Source organism: Scyliorhinus torazame, chromosome 10, assembly GCF_047496885.1.
Source record: "Scyliorhinus torazame isolate Kashiwa2021f chromosome 10, sScyTor2.1, whole genome shotgun sequence".
Classification (NCBI taxonomy): domain Eukaryota; kingdom Metazoa; phylum Chordata; class Chondrichthyes; order Carcharhiniformes; family Scyliorhinidae; genus Scyliorhinus; species Scyliorhinus torazame.
The window spans coordinates 109,492,653-109,510,088 of record NC_092716.1 but is presented as its reverse complement, the minus strand read 5'-3'; the positions used below and the strand labels follow the sequence as shown (position 1 = coordinate 109,510,088).

Genomic DNA, 17,436 nt, shown 5'->3' with positions numbered 1-17,436 from the left:
TGCGCAACCAAAGGATGGCTGCTACAGATCACATGATTCATAAGTTGGTTACAGTTTCTAGAAATTTCCAGCAGATGTTACAGGGCAAAATCTCAACCCTAGTCCTTGAATCACAAACCTCTAAAGGACACATTACAATCAACAAAACCAGGGACCAGCAGATAATTTGCATCTCTAGCCTGGTCCTATAACAAAGAAGAAGTAATCAAAATTCACTGGACATGTAGAAGCACTAAAAGCCACCATTAATCTCCCATGGTGAAATATGGGTTTTGACCAGAGGCACAGAAATTGCTGGTTAACCTGCAACTGACTTGGGGCGGCACGGTGCCTCACAGCACCAGGGACCGGGTTCGATTCAGACTTTTGGTTACTGTGTGGAGTTTGCACATTCTCCCCATGTCTGCGTGGGTTTTCTCCGGGTGCTCTGGTTTCCTACCACAGTCCAAAGATGTGCAGGTTAGATGGATTGACCATGATCAATTGCCCCTTAGCATCCAATGGTTAGGTGGGGTTATGGAGATAGGGTGGGGACTGGGCCTAGGTAGGGTGCTCTTTTGGAGGGTTGGGGCAGCTTCAATGAGCCGAATGGCCTCCGTCTGCACTGTGGGGATTCCATGATCTATGACTCATTAATGGGAAACATCATGTGACCTAAGCCACTGGCTTTTGGAAAGTTTTAATATTACATTTCCAGATTCGCAATCAATCTGCGGTTTAAACCGCAATCTGCAAACATCAAAGTTGAACACCAGGCTAACCAACAGTCTACATCAAGTCTAAGCCTCCTCGAGCCTGTTTTCTCTGAAAGATTCTTGCCATCCTCTGCCAGGCAGATCAAGTCTCTATATACAGATCTCATCTTGCTGCATCACCATCAACTTTAAAAGACTTCTGCAAAACCCTGCTTTAACTACTTGAACTGGGAATTGGGACTCTCTTTCTGGACTTTGGCAATTATGTGAACCAATATCCACATCTGCGGTGATTTTTCTTTAAGTTTCAGTTTTAAAAACCTCTTCTTTCCTATCTTCTTATTATGTGCTTGCGTGTCTGTATAAAGTTGCAACCATTTCCCTGGCTTGAATGTGTGAATAAACTATGATGGTGATGATTAAGGGAAGAGTGCTGGCCAGTACATTGCTTTTCCAACAGGGCTCGGGAAATCACCCATCTAAAGCACTAGAAAGCGAGACAACAGGCCCCACTGCTCAATATCGCATGAAAGGGAGAAAATAGCCATCAAAGATGATGCTGATTAGTGTAGGCAGAAAGGGCCAAGAATAAAACAAAAGTGAGGACACAGGTTACAAGAAATAACCCTCAATGCCAAACTCAGCAAAATAAGATGGTATTTGTCCATAGTAAATGAATAGTTAAGTTATCAAGGACAACAGGTCAGCACTGAGGAATCTTCTTTTGCGTGATAGTGCATTATTGTAATTTTGTATAAGGCATAAAGGAGATGCGAATCAAGAGTTCCACAGATCAACGGAGATTTTAAAAGCAAGGCACACAATAGAATTAGGGCTAACAGTATGAATTGCATGTTCAAGCCCTGGAGTGATATTTGAATGCACAATTTTCTGAATCCAGGGCTGAAGTGCTAGCACCGAGCCAGAGACCAACAGGAAACAGATGCCTCCACCCACCTGTTCATCAGTCACTCTCTGCTGGAAAGCACATACATGTGGTAACCAGTTAATGACAGTTTCTTACTGCGCTGTGACATGCCTCATGGCAACTTGGCCATCTGTCATTCATTGTCCAGGTCCAGGAGCCACATGCAGCCCATCTGGGTTCTGAGTGCGGCATACGAGACATTTTGTTGGCTGTTGCCCACGCGGAGGTTAGTCCTGCCGATTTCCACCCGTGCAGTTTTTTCCTACCGGTTTGACTGAAGTGATTTGCATGTAAAGCAATGGCAAGTGAAGTGAGATGCGGGCTGATTATTTTCAGCATTGACTGTGTCCAAAGTGTAAATATTTATTTTGTTTTTATCATTTGAAGATGGTGATAGTTCCATTAATATATAAATTATTAAACATTTTCTCTAACTCGTTATTAAATATTCAACGTGTATTAAATGTATTTAATCTTATTCATGGGGTCATGGTTAGTGAACAAGTCTGAATTCAATCTCGCAGCCCACTGAGTTGAAGGAGGGCCACTCACTAGCCGAGGTTGCTCATCACTGGTCTAGGTTCATACAGGGGAGATATTTGCCACAGCTTTAGAGAAGATGCACATCAACCCACTCAGCAATTGGGAGGAGCAAGCGTTGGAATTGTTGCATCTCAGACTCAAGTCCAGCTGAACTATCATTCCAACATGAATCAGTTTCTATTTAACACACTCTGTCATTAAGCAGCGATCACTTACGGTCGGAGGAGTTCTTGTGGCTCGAGAAGGACTCGTCAGCAGCACCGTCTAGTTGCTGTAGCGTTATCTGTCGGATATTGTCACCGTCATCTTCAGGCATGATCAGCTTCATCAGGGTCTGGTTGCACACATTCGCTACCTCCTTAATACCTGGACTTTGAATTAAGAAGTCAACACACCACGACCAAAGTAGGACAAGAATCTACATCAAATAATATAACAGCTACATGCTTTTGAGCCAGCACAGGATCAAGAGAAACATTTCCAGTTAACCTTCTAGCCAAGATAGTGCTGCAGGAATTTTGGCAATCGATCGTGCCACTGATGCTCTAAGTCTGGGAAGAGAGTTCCTTGTGGCTCCCCTCTCCTCCACTCAGGATATGGCCAAACTCCAGAATGACACCAACAAATGACAGGACTGAGTGCAGCAGGAAAACAGGGAGGAATGTTTGCCGGTGCTTGACACCACATGCCACAAGCATGACCAAGAACACAGTGCTGTCAGCTTTCTGAATTGGGAGACAGATGAACAGAGGGAGCGGTAAAAGGCTCATGATTCTTAGCTTGTCAGCAGGGTGGAGGGGGGGGAAACGTGAACCACAGAATCACTACAGTACAGGAGACCATTCAGCCCATCAGGTCTGCACCGACTCTTCTAAAGAGCCCCGCCCCCCCTCCCCCCGCCCAATCCCTGTAACCCCGTAACCTCACCTAACCAGCACATCTTTGGACGCTAAGGGGCAATTGTAGCGCGGCCAATCCACCTGGACTGCACATATTGGGATTGTGGGAGGAAACTGGAGCACCCGGAGAAAACCCACTCAGACACGGGGAGAACGTACAAACTCCACACAGAGTCACTGATGGCTGGAATTGAACCCAGGTCTTTGGTGCTATGAGCAATCTGTGCTAAGCACTGCGCCACCGTGTCACGATTGCAAATGAGACAGAAGGAACTGCTTTTAAGCCAGAATGTGCGTGGAGATACTATACAAATTGGGCACTTACTATGAATATGAATTGCCGAGGGGCTGGGGCAAGAAATACCAGACTTCAAGTCAAGAGGAGAAGTAATCAAAGATTTTTTAAAAATATATATTCTGCAGGAATTCCCAAAAGCGGCACCATGCTATAAACTGAAGACTCTGCCTTTACACGAAGCATGTAACCATAGGTTTGCAGTGTGTAACTCGCGCACTCAATGCTTGGCTGGTGAGAAGGATACTCTTCTTCCTGTCATCGTAGGAGAGGCAGGGTAGAACGGCTGTCAGGATTCCTGAAGAATAGGGCAGCATCACACGGCCAGCTAACTGGATGAACTCCCTCATCCACGTCATTGCAGTCAGTTGAATCAAATCATCTACGGGAAGCAAGAAACAATAGGAAAGACGGCATGATCACCACATCAACAGCACTCCGATTCAACAACCAAAAACAGACAGTGGCAGGGCTTCCAAAGGACAATGTGCAAAGTTTGAGATTGGGAATGTGTACATTCATGATCAAGGTGAATGCCAGTCCCGAGGAATGAAATTTCAGGAGTAGCATCAGTGTTAAGCGCTTCGAGTCAGATACAGAATGATCAGTAAAATTCCCTGTACCTGACCCACACTTAGATCAAGTGCAAGTGACTGGTGATTGGAGCTTAAGTCATTGGCAGATAAAACGCCGAGAGCACAATCCCAATTATTAGCTGGACTTGGTTGGAGGTCAACACTTGGGTTCAAAATTCAAGTCAGAAGAATATTCTTTATTTTCATTTATAACAAGAAGCTAGAATAAGCTCCCATTCAGTATATGTTTGGGAAATGTGAATAATTTTTTAATATGGACTCACAGCCACCAGGAACTCGGCTGAGGCTACCCAACTCATTTCACATGAATCCCTCATACCTGGTAAAGAGCAGACTGTCCGCCTAGTCAGAGTTAGATTAAAACCCAAACTCCCCGAAGGCAAATGCATTTAACACACTGCACCATTTAGCTCTGCAGTAATTTCCACACTGTCCACCTTAGTGCAAAATACCATTATCTTCACAGAAATATACCATGGACAATTCTTAGCATTTTGAGTTAAAATTATAATCGTACCTTTTGGTTTCGCAAATAACAACTGGAGACAATGAGGGAAAAGGCGAAAGGATGAGGGGGAAGAGGAAAGGAGGAAGGGGGAAGAGAGGAGAGTGGAAAGGGAGGGAAAAAGAGGGCAGAAGGAAAAAGAGAAAGGATCTGAGCAGCATACACCAGGGTGGAGAAGGGGGACTCACCAGAGGCCTGGCAGTGGATGACCAAGATGTTGGCCATTTCAGCAAATTTGACACTTGATGGGTTTTTCTTGATCTCCTTCAGAAACTCAACAAGGACAGTCTCGCACCTAAAGGGAAGTTAATTATGTTAGCCAGGTAGAACCTGCTGATTAAGCTACAGCAAGAAAGGGGTAAATACAAAGATCTCCAAATCACCCTGTGCTCCTAACAATGATGTGGCTGCTTAAGGCAGAAAATAGCAGCTGGACAGATCAGTAGAACTCCAAGTTCAATCAGCAGCCTGTGCTGAGATAGCCGATCACAGCCAGCTACATAAAAGGATTGAATAATAATTGCCTTCAGCATGCTAGTTCAGGAAAGGGGAAAAAATCCATCAGCCTGAACAGTAAATAAATTATGAAGACTTTTATAAACACTTAAAAATTCAATCTCTGTATTCAAATAGGGACTGGCATTGTCTCTTTCGCCAGGACACAACCTCCATTAGCTGCTTCTTCTGGGTTTGTACAATTTCAGCTATGTACACTGGTGAATTCTGCAACTGCTGGACTCTGGCCAGGGTGCCATTATTGGGAACATGATGGAATTTTGCAGCAGGTTCACTACTTGAGCAATGCTGCTCTCAACCAATGTTCACTGTGAAGTTTCACCACTATGCACAATCAGCTTTTTCAATGCCATGCCCTTTTAAATTTCTTTGCACAGCCACACATAAATGGTATTTATATTCAGTGGTATGTTCCACGTTACTCCACATGTATGTCGTTTAGCGGTTACCTTGCTCACAAACCATAAGTAGCTCCCTCGAAAGCTAGCTCACAGATGGATCAATCTCAATGTGCTGCTAATGGACAAGCCCCACTCACAAAGCTTGGTCAAGTATCCATCTGCATCTGAAATGTTTCCTGTGATCGAGGCTGCCGATCTCAATCATCCTGCAACTTCAATCCCTTTTACCAGGAACATCTTGCGCGTTTTGGGTTTCTTTATTTTGTCTGGAAGACAACGAGTGAATCAGCCGAGAGGCAGGAACAACCATGTTGGACTCGGCAGGATGTCACAATCGGAAAGAAGTTTGTTCTGCAACCTGCCAGGCAACTGTGATGGGAACTTGCAGAAAGCTTTAACTGGCAGATAACCCACTGGGTGCAATAGGACATTGCTGACAAACCTTGTCTGCACGGTAGCACAATTGGATAGCACTGTGGCTTCACAGCACCAGGGTCCCAGGTTCGATTCCCTGCTGGGTCACTGTCTGTGCGGTGTCTGCACGTTCTCCCCGTGTCAGCGTGGGTTTCCTCCGGGTGTTCCGGTTTCCTCCCACAGTCCAAAGACAAAGAACAAAGAAAATTACAGCACAGGAATAGGCCCTTCGGTCCTCCCAGCCTGCGCCGATCCAGATCCTTTATCTAAACCTGTTGCCTATTTTCCAAGGATCTACTTCCCTCTGTTCCCCGCCCATTCATATATCTGTCTAGATGCATCTTGAATTATCATAGAATTTACAGTGCAGAAGGAGGCCATTCGGCCCATCGAGTCTGCACAAGCTCTTGGAAAGAGCACCCTACCCAAGGCTACACCTCCACCCTATCCCCATAACCCATTAACCCCACCCAACACCAAGGGCAATTTTGAACACTAAGGGCAATTTCTCATGGCCAATCCACCTAACCTGCACATCATTCGACTGTGGGAGGAAACCGGAGCACCCGGAGGAAGCCCACGCACACACGGGGAGGATGTGCAGACTCCGCACAGACAGTGACCCAAGCCAGAATCGAACCTGGGACCCTGGAGCTGTGTAGCAATTGTGCTATCCACAATGCTACCATGCTGCCCACAATGAATGATGCTATCGTGCCCGGCTCTACCACCTCCGCTGGCAAAGCGTTCCAGCACCCACCACCCTATGCGTAAAAAACGTTCCACGCACATCTCCCTTAAACTTTCCCCCTCTCACCTTGAAATCGTGACCCCTTGTAATTGACACCCCCACTCTTGGAAAAAGCTTGTTGCCATCCACCCTGTCCATACCTCTCATAATTTTGCAGACCTCAATCAGGTCCCCCCTCAACCTCCTTCTTTCCAACGAAAAGAATCCTAATTTACTCAACCTTTCTTCATAGCGAGCACCCTCCATACCAGGCAACATCCTGGTGAACCTCCTCTGCACCCTCTCTAAAGCATCCACTTCCTTCTGGTAATGTGGCGACCAGAACTGCACGCAGTATTCAAATGTGGCCTAACCAAAGTCCTATACAACTGTAACATGACCTGCCGACTCTTGTACTCAATACCCCGTCCGATGAAGGCAAACATGCTGTATGCCTTTTTGACCACTCTATCGACCTGCGTTGCCACCTTCAGGGTACAATGGACCTGAACTCCCAGATCTCTCTGCACATCAATTTTCCCCAGGACTCTTCCATTGACCGTATAGTCCGCTTTTGAATTAGATCTTCCAAAATGCATCACCTCGCATTTGCCTGTCATCTGCAAACTCGCTAATCAGAACACCTGTACCTTCGCCCAGATCATTTATGTAGATCACAAACAACAGTGGTCCAAGCACGGATCCCTGTGGAACACCAGTAGTTACCTTTCTCCATTTTGAGACACTCCCTTCCACCACTACTCTCTGCCTCCTGTTGCCCAGCCAGTTCTTTATCCACCTAGCTAGTACACCCTGAACCCCATACAACTTCACTTTTTCCATCAATCTGCCATGGGAAACTTTATCAAACGCCTTACTGAAGTCCATGTATATGACATCTACAGCCCTTCCCTCATCAATTAACTTTGTCACTTCCTCAAAGAATTCTATTACGTTTGTAAGACATGACCTTCCCTGCACAAAACCATGCTGCCTATCACTGATGAGTCTATTTTCTTCCAAATGTGAATAGATCCTATCCCACAGTATCTTCTCCAACAGTTTGCCTACCACACACGTCAAGCTCACAGGTCTATAATTTCCTGGATTATCCCTGCTACCCTTCTTAAACAAAGGGATAACATTAGCAATTCTCCAGTCATCCAGGACCTCACCGTGCTCAAGGATGCTGCAAAGATATCCGTTAAGGCCCCGGCTATTTCGTCCCTCGCTTCCCTCTGAGACGTGCAGGTTAGGTGGATTGGCCATGATAAATTGCCCTTAGTGACCAAAAAGGTGAGATGGGGTTATTGGGTTATGGGGATTGGGTGGAAGTGAGGGCTTAAGTGGGTCGGTGCAGACTCGATGAGCCGAATGGCCTCCTTCTGCACTGTATGTTCTATGACATGCAAGCAGGATCTTCAGGTAGCACTGCACTCAAATGGGAGATAGTCATGCAGTGGTCATGCCACTGGACTGCTAATTCTGAGGCCCAGGCTAATGCTTGGAGAGCATGGGTTCAAATCCCACCGCGAGTCTCAGTAATGGTGACCATGAAATTATCATCGATTGGTGTTAAAAACCCATTGGATTCTTCAATTCGAATTCCCCCTTAGAATCACTATCCCACCCTATCCCTATGACCCCACCTAACCTTTTGGACACTAAGGGACAATTTAGCATGGTCAATCCATCTAACCCTCACATATTTGAACTATGGGAGGAAACCGGCGCACCCCGAGGAAGCCCATGCAGACACGGGGAGAATGTGCAAACTTCACAGAGTCACCCAAGGTCAGAATTGAACCAGGGTCGCTGGCGCTGTGAGGCAACAGCGCTAACCATCGTGCCGCCGTGTCGCAGGAAATCTGCCCTCTTTACCTGATCTGGTCTCCATGTGGTTCTAGACCCCATGGCAATGTGGTTGACTCTTAAAATGCCCTCTGAAATGGCCAACCAAGCCTCTCAGTTCAAGGGCAATTAGCGGTGGGTAGCAAATGCTGGCCCAGACAGCAACAACCACATCTCATGAAATAATTTTTTAAAAATTAAATATTAATCCAAGAATTAAACATGTGGAATTAGCACTTTGATCAAGGTTTCGCGTTATAACTCCAGGAATCTGCTTGGTATAGAAATTTCTCATCAATTTCTGTGATCAAGGCTGTTTATTAAAAAGGAGGCATTATTGTCCTGAAAGACACTTATAAACGCATGTGCTGTGCCACTTGGATCGACCAGCACTAAAGTTGGTCATCAGAATAAACTATGATCAACTGAATTTCAGGACATACAGTGACTGTTATAGACAGTGAAGGACGTCAATACCACACCAGGCCGTGGCTCCTTGATATTGAGCATGTATGCTCCAGTGACCATTAACAACCCACACCAGGATGAATATACAATCCCTAAAGTTTAAGAAAAGGAAATCTATTGATGAACCATTTGTGCAGACCACCCACACTTACATTTTACGGATCTCTCTGCTGTTGTCTCCGAGGATCTGAAAGAGTCCATCCAGGATTTCTGGCAGGTAGTCGAGCAAGTTAATATCAGGAACACATTCCAATACCAGGATCTGCAAAGATAGCCAAGATTGAAAATAGCATGAGAGCCGGCAATGCTCAGAGGTCACCCCGCCTGAACCCCAAGGGTGACCTGGCAGCTCAGAATTCAATCAAAAACAAGGAACTTAATGCATCGCTGCATTTTAAGTGCGGGAAACATTAGATTACACGCAAGTTTCCTAATGCATACAGAGCTGGTCACTAATTGGAATACAGGAGATGGCTGCTTAGCAACACAGAAATGCAAGGTTTAATGGAGAGGACACCACTTGCATTGAATCACACATGCTTCTGTGCAGTTCAAGGTACAATATGGCTGTAAGTAATATACTAATGAGCCCTCAGCCAGAACCTGAAGCCCAAATCAGTGCTGGAGTGGCAGCAGAAATGTTCCTTCCCTTCTTGGTTTTAAAATGCTCAAGCTATTGATTCAATCTGCTACTGATCAGAGCAACACACTTCATTCCTCCAACCGAAGGTCACAAATGTTTTGGAACTCACCCAAGAGATGATGAATTGCCTTGCATACTGATTGTTGGAATAAATTCGCTCTCTCAAGAGAGGGACAAAGGCCACGAGGTCAAATTTGGAACTTTCTGTGACAATGTCCTGTGAGATAAGAAATGATACCAGGATTAAATCACCCATCATGGACTAAATAATTATTAGTGGCGACAGTCACCGGTACTTTCACATTAAACAGTTCACACGCAGTGAAATGGAAAACACCTTCATAGCATCCTGCGACAGGAATCACCGAGTACATTTCCCAATTCAGAATGATCAAAAGTCCGTGAGCGTTGCTCAAAATATCCAGAATGAAAGAAAATTCTGTGTGACAGTTTTGCCTGAAATTGGCTGAGTGTGTGTGAGGAATTAAAGAGCTGATATGGATTTTAAAATGCTTAGCACCTTGTACTACATGTCAGCCTTGGCCCATATTTCATACATATCATCAGATTAGACATCCGCCCTCTCAATTGGACATTATCCTGGGGACGGGGGTGGTGGTCTCCCAGCGTCCTGGCCAATCTTTATCCCTCAACCAACATCACTAAAACAGATCGTGTCATTATCACATTATTATTTAGAAAACTTGTGCAAATTGGTTACCGCTTTTCAACGCACCTACACTTCAAAACATATTTAATCGATTGTAAAGCACTCGGGTCATGAAAGCCTTTTTCCCCCCCATATGGTTGGCAAACTCTCAACATGCCAAAGGAAGAGGCCAGAAAAAAAGTCAACTCTCTTATTACAAATATACTCTCAACTCTGGCCTCCCAAAGTGCCTCAACAAAACAATAACGGCAAGAAGACAATTAAACTCTGATTCAGCGGAGAAGCTACAAAGAACATAGCCATCCATCATATTTTGGACAGCTAACTCTTCCATCACAGCTGTGGACATATCCATCTTATTGGCATTTGAATTGAAGGCAAAGCATTCTCAAAGGCTGCTTTTGCACCTTTATAGTTCTTGTTCCAGCGTAGACTTTCTTTCCGTCACATATCTATAGCTCCAATCTCAATGTCCAAGTGGAAATGTTACATTTCGCACTGCTTCTTCTTTGGAGCACCAGCAGCTAACTACTTAAAACTCTTGGTGCAACGGCCTGCAGGTTTGGGAGGGTTCCAATTCTTCTCTGTGGGCTCGTGTCAGGATAATTAAACGCTTCAAAAAAAAAAAAAAAGCAGGCTGACTTAGCATCTTAAACTCTTAAGGCAAGACATCAAAAAGCTCTAATCACCTTCCAACTGGCCTTGGAAAAGCTGGATTCCTTGCTGACTTTGGGTGCTGAATGAGCACAGGGACATGGCAGTTGTGCACTGGAACATCATTACATAAACAACAAAAACAGCCAGTGGCAAAGCAGCAGTTTGCAATTCAGCTCGAGGCAATGAGTTTTCTACCCACTGCTCAATTCTATTCCAGCACAGATGGCAGCCATGTGGTCAAATTGCAACTGGCGGATAGAGGCTGCACGTCTCAGGCTTAATCACCGAAAAGCAAGATACACGTGTGTCACTGTAAGACCAACAACTTCAAACTGAAATGTATGCCTTCCATGCTTACACCTGGCTAAGGTTGCACCATTGTCCAGTCTGAGATACTGTGAAGAGTCTGAATCCAGGTCCTGTTGGGCAATAGGCCAAAAGCACAGAAGTTCTTTCAGTTCAGTTCAAGCCCGACAATCCCTGGGCAACCAAAGGCTGAGCATGGTAGGATATTAACCACGTTGGCACAGCAGAGGACATTCTGCTGAGTAGATTTGAGGGATTGGGACACCGACACAAGATGCAGTCCAGCCTTTCTTATTTCTAAAGAGAAAGGCTGAAACACATAACTGCCCTTGGCACTGACCGCATGCCCAACCTTCTGCCATTTTCTGTGGAGCAACAGGGAGCTGAGGCGGATGCGATACTTCTCAAAAGAAAACTTAACTTACAATTTTATAACACCACAGGATCATTTCCCTACAAATACTGCTTCCCTTTGGTTGGGCCTGAACCTGCGCGCAGTTGTGGTCACCTTGCTTCCTATAACTTTCGTCATGTCAGCAGCCACTGTCTTTAAGTTCAGTGCTCACAAGTAACCTGGCTAACGGCACAGAATAAAAACTTTTTCACTTGACTTACCTACATTGCATGGCTTAAACTAGCCAAAAAGTAGCTGTTACAAGTTTAAAGGTTAATAAATTGAGAAAAGTGGGTAAGGAGCCAAAGGCCACTATACAGACAAGCATGCAGGCAATCTGATCCCCCAGACTTGTACCAGCACTGCTCAGTCAGGGACACTGCTCCCTCCAATTTCCCCAGTTGCTGACTACCTCCCTGCAGCAGTGCCAGAAAGTGAAATGCTGCACAGGTATAGACATCAGCATAACGGTGCTCAAGGAAGCAAAGTCATCCAGTTACATGGGCTAGACTTCCTAGCATTCAAAATGTACAAGGAATAAAGAACATGCATGTCTTACTACCACATTTCATGGCTACTCCCTGGTCTTCTTCAAAAAAGTACTACAGGAACATGCATTTCTTTCAGCAGTTAATAGTTACTGTGCTATCTTACTCCTAGAAAGAGCAATGCCTAAATTGCTCTATGTTACAAATATGAAGTTTATACGGTTGTGTTTTGGGACAGTCTCTTTAATGTAGGGTATAATGGAAGCACGGGGAAGGTCACGTAACCATTTCTGAATTCTGCCTGACATCAGGCCTGGGTGGGAGCTATTAAAAATTAAAGGGAGGCCCAGATTGCCTCCCTGAATAGGTGTTCACACTTGGGAGACAATGACAGCAGCATCTGCGTTTAGAGTAACAGACTGGTAGTCTCCAAAGTTCCAGAAAGGTGTTAAAAATATCAGGTTATGAACAGTTATGCCTTAAACTGTCCATTTAATTCCAAGATAGAATAGAATTGGGATTGAGAGAACAGCTAATCAGCATTTTTACCTGGATACAAGGCCTATGTGATTCGCATGAAGGGTATAGAGGAAGGCATTCTTTTCCAGAACTACAACTAAGATCACAGACAAGTTAGTCTGCTAGGATCCGGAAGAGAGGTGGCAGACATTGGCCAAAGGTCCCTATGGTGCACCATGCAGAAATTAGGGTGGGAGCTCACGATCAGATTGAAATGACCAAATTCATGGCGATTTGAAATAAGGCTGGAAGATTTACCCAGCTTGAGCAAGAGTAAGATTCTCTGGGAAAAACAGTCATTAAGAGAGAGGGTTCTGGGGTTCAAAGTTGTTTTTAAAAATGTGTTCTTGGGATGTGGGCATCGCTGGCTGGGCCAGCATTGTTGCCCATCCCTAATTGCCCTTGAACTGAGTGGCTTGCTCGGCCATTTGAATGGGGGCAGTTAAGAGTCAACCGCATCGGTGTGTGGGTCTAAAGTCACACATTGGCCAGCAAATGTGGTCCCTTTGTTCAAAAAAGGGAGCAGAGACAACCCCGGCAACTATAGACCGGTGAGCCTCACGTCTGTAGTGGATAAAGTCTTGGAGGGGATTGTAAGAGACAAGATTTATCATCATCTAGATAGGAATAATATGATCAGGGATAGTCAGCATGGCTTTGTGAAGGGTAGGTCATGCCTCACAAACCTTATCGAGTTCTTTGAGAAGGTGACTGAACAGGTAGACGAGGGTAGAGCAGTTGATGTGGTGTATATGGATTTCAGCAAAGTGTTTGATAAGGTTCCCCACGGTAGGCTATTGCAGAAAATACGGAGGCTGGGGATTGAGGGTGATTTAGAGATGTGGATCAGAAATTGGCTAGCTGAAAGAAGACAGAGGGTGGTGGTTGATGGGAAATGTTCAGAATGGAGTTCAGTTACAAGTGGAGTACCACAAGGATCTGTTCTGGGGCCGTTGCTGTTTGTCATTTTTATCAATGACCTAGAGGAAGGCGCAGAAGGGTGGGTGAGTAAATTTGCAGACGATACTAAAGTCGGTGGTGTTGTCGATAGTGTGGAAGGATGTAGCAGGTTACAGAGGGATATAGATAAGCTGCAGAGCTGGGCTGAGAGGTGGCAAATGGAGTTTAATGTAGAGAAGTGGGAGGTGATTCACTTTGGAAGGAATAACAGGAATGCGGAATATTTGGCTAATGGTAAAGTTCTTGGAAGGGTGGATGAGCAGAGGGATCTAGGTGTCCATGTACATAGATCCCTGAAAGTTGCCACCCAGGTTGATAGGGTTGTGAAGAAGGCCTATGGAGTGTTGGCCTTTATTGGTAGAGGGATTGAGTTCCGGAGTCAGGAAGTCATGTTGCAGCTGTACAGAACTCTGGTACGGCCGCATTTGGAGTATTGCGTACAGTTCTGGTCACCGCATTATAGGAAGGACGTGGAGGCTTTGGAGCGGGTGCAGAGGAGATTTACCAGGATGTTGTCTGGTATGGAGGGAAAATCTTATGAGGAAAGGCTGATGGACTTGAGGTTGTTTTCGTTGGAGAGAAGAAGGTTAAGAGGAGACTTAATAGAGGCATACAAAATGATCAGGGGGTTAGATAGGGTGGACAGTGAGTGCCTTCTCCCGCGGATGGAAATGGCTGGCACGAGGGGACATAGCTTTAAACTGAGGGGTAATAGATATAGGACAGAGGTCAGAGGTAGGTTCTTTACGCAAAGAGTAGTGAGGCCGTGGAATGCCCCACCTGCTACAGTAGTGAACTCGCCAACATTGAGGGCATTTAAAAGTTTATTGGATAAACATATGGATGATAATGGCATAGTGTAGGTTAGATGGCTTTTGTTTCGGTGCAACATCGTGGGCCGAAGGGCCTGTACTGCGCTGTATCATTCTATGTTCTATGTTCTAACCAGGGAAGGACAGCAGATTTAATTCTCTGAAAGACATTAGTAAACCGGATGGGTTTTCATGGTCATCATTAGACTTTTAATTCCAGATTTTTACTGAATTCAAATTTCAGCATCTACCATGGTGGGATTTGAACCAGGGACCTCTGGGCAAGACCCTGGTCTCTGGATTACTAATCCAGTGACAATACCACAATGCCTGTTCCCATATTGGGAAAGGAAAGGAACCTTCGGGATCTGAGAATCACTTTGAACTGGGTCCAGAGAATCAAATGACTTTAAGAGACAGTGTAAAGTAAGTCCGTAAATTGGGTTTTTCAGTTGTGTTAAAATTAAAAGGGGAAAGTTCTGGCATCTGCCTACAAATACAGCATTTTGTTGTAGTGCTTTTAGTCTGTTTGTTACAGTAGAATTCTTTAAACCTGTTATCTTGTGTCGTCCTTCCATCTACTAACTGGAAGTACAAGACCTTTTTCATCAGTCTCGTAGAGGATTGAAAACCCTCTTACTCCTCATAAATGTAATGGGTGGAAAATAATTCACACCTTCACTTTTATGTGTGTGTAATGTCACAACTGGACTTCTCCACAAGTGCAGAGTTGAAAGTACTCTCCAATGAAGGATTAGGATTGAGTGAATCACGTGTTCTATTCTATCAAAATGAAAAATAAGGGACTATTTTGGAGAGACAAGTAGCCCTTAGAGCAAGAAGTGGAAAGGGAAGGTTTAAATTGAGGCATTCAAAGATTAGCAACTTGATTAAAAGCAAATTACTGCGGATGCTGGAATCTTAGAGAAAATGCTGGAAAATTTCAGCAGGTCTGGCAGCATCAGCAGGGAGAGAAAATAGCTACTGTTTCGAGTCCGATGACTCTTTGTCAAAGCTAACAGAGAAAGTGGGAAATATTTATTTATAAATATTTATACTGTGTATATTTATACTGTGGAGTGAGAATGAAAGATGAGTCATAGCCACAGAAACCCAGGGAAACCAGGTGTTAATGGCCACAGAAACCAAGGGGAAAGAGCACCCCTTGGTTTCTGTGGCCATTAGCAACTGGTTTCCCTGGGTTTCTGTGGCTATGACTCATCTTTCATTCTCACTCCACAGTATAAATATTTCCCACTTTCTCTGTCTGTTAGCTTTGACAAAGAGTCATTGGACTCGAAACGTTAGCTTTTTTCTCTTCCTTCAGATGCTGCCAGACCTGCTGAGATTTTCCAGCATTTTCTCTTTCGTTAGCAACTTGGTTGCTTTGACTAATCTCCTTGAGCTTATCTCAATGCTCCTATATGGCTTTCAAGATGGATGCATTCCTTGATATTGTCAGAATTCACACAGGCCAGAGGTCTGCTAGTCTGTGTGGTATTATAGGTATTATGGTACCCTAGAAGCTGAAGTACCGTTGGTAGAACCTATATGCTTGCTATTGGCTAGAGTGTATAATAGCTCCGCCCTGATAGGCGGGGTATAAGAACCCGTGCGCCCAAGCAGCCTTCATTCTGTACCTGAGCTGCTGGGGGAAACATCTAGCTTATTAAAGCCTTCAGTTGTGCTACAACCTCGTTTTAGTGGTCATTGATCGTGCATCAATTTAATAAGCTAGATTTTAAGAAGAAAAGATGGAGCTCCAAATCAAGCCGGAGTGTCTGCAACATAGCCCCCACGCGGCAAACTCAGCGGCGATCTTTAAGCACTGGCTGGCGTGTTTTAGAGGGTATCTCGAGACGGCAGAAAGCGCACCCACGGGAGAGCAGACACTGCATGTCCTGCATTCAAGGGTGAGCCCGGAGAGCTACACCCTCATCGAAGAAGCGGAAGATTTCGATGCATCAATCGAGCTGCTAAAAGGACACTATATTCGCCCGGTAAACCAGGTCTACGTCCGGCATCTGCTTGCAACAAGACGGCAAACCCCTGGGGAAGCGTTGGAGGAATTCTACCGCGCACTCCTGGTGCTGGGCAAAAGCTGCGGCTGCCCGCAGGTTTCGGCGAGCGAACACAAGGAACTCTTAGTCTGGGACGCTTTCGTGGCAGGTATGCTTTCATCACAAATCCGCCAGCACCTGTTAGAGAAAGACACCCTGGGTCTTAGGGAGGCACGGACCCTTGCAGGCTCCCTGGACGTGGCCTCCAGGAACGCCCGCGCCTACGTTCCCGACCGCACGGCAGCCCCCTGGGCAGCGTGGAACCCCCCCCAGCGGCCGGCCCAGAGACTTCCCCCATTCGCCCGCAGGCCTGCGCTGCAAGGCGGCCTGCCAACCCCGAGGGGCCCCGCTGCTACTTTTGCGGGCAGGCCAAGCACCCCCGCCAGCGCTGCCCAGCCCGCGCATCCACCTGCAGGGGATGCGGCAAAAAGGGCCATTTCGTGGGGGTATGTCAGGCCCGAGCGGTGGCTGCGGTCTCCAGAGGCGGATCCGGACCGCCACCACAAATTTCTCCAATGGGCCCCGTGTGGCCAGCGGTCGCCGCCACCCCCATTATCCAGGGCCATGTGCGGACCCCGGGCGCCGCCATTTTGTTCCACGGACGCCACACTTGAGGGACGGGCGCCCTCAAGTGCCCATTTTGTGCACCCTCAGCCATGTGCGACCAATGGAAGACGCCATCTTGGATGGGCCCCCAGGACCCCAGCTCGGCCGACCACACACTGCCTGAACAGAATTCCCAACTACTGCGATTGGCCTCGGTGACTCTGGATCAATCTCGACCTCGAACACTCTCAACCGCTACGGCGACCATTTTCATCAACGGGCACGAGACGTCCTGCTTAATTGACTCTGGGAGCACGGAAAGCTTCATACGCCCCGACACAGAAAGCGCTGTTCCCTCCTCATCCACACTGTTAATCAAAAAATCTCACTGGCCTCCGGTTCCCACTCAGTGGAGATAAAGGGGTTTTGTGTAGCAAACCTCACAGTCCAGGGAAGGGAGTTCAAAAATTTCCGTCTCTACGTCCTTCCCCACCTCTGCGCGGCTACACTCCTGGGTTTAGACTTCCAGTGTAACCTTCA

General features: G+C 46.0%; 1 protein-coding gene across 4 annotated transcripts in view; it reads right to left on the bottom strand.

Annotated features, from left to right (window-relative positions):
- The window catches only part of vac14 (vac14 homolog (S. cerevisiae)), a 442,569-nt gene that overhangs the window by 339,701 nt on the left and 85,432 nt on the right, over positions 1-17,436 (bottom strand). For all 4 annotated transcript variants that reach the window (XR_011949565.1, XM_072518576.1, XM_072518578.1 and 1 more), the window contains 5 exons: positions 9,594-9,701; positions 8,994-9,103; positions 4,650-4,756; positions 3,608-3,742; positions 2,383-2,532 (listed from right to left, as the gene is read on the bottom strand). Coding sequence is in view for 3 of the 4 variants with exons in the window: in XM_072518576.1 (XP_072374677.1) it covers positions 2,383-2,532; positions 3,608-3,742; positions 4,650-4,756; positions 8,994-9,103; positions 9,594-9,701 (610 nt within the window). In the remaining variant the exon portion in view is untranslated. The remainder of the gene's footprint in view (positions 1-2,382; positions 2,533-3,607; positions 3,743-4,649; positions 4,757-8,993; positions 9,104-9,593; positions 9,702-17,436) is intronic.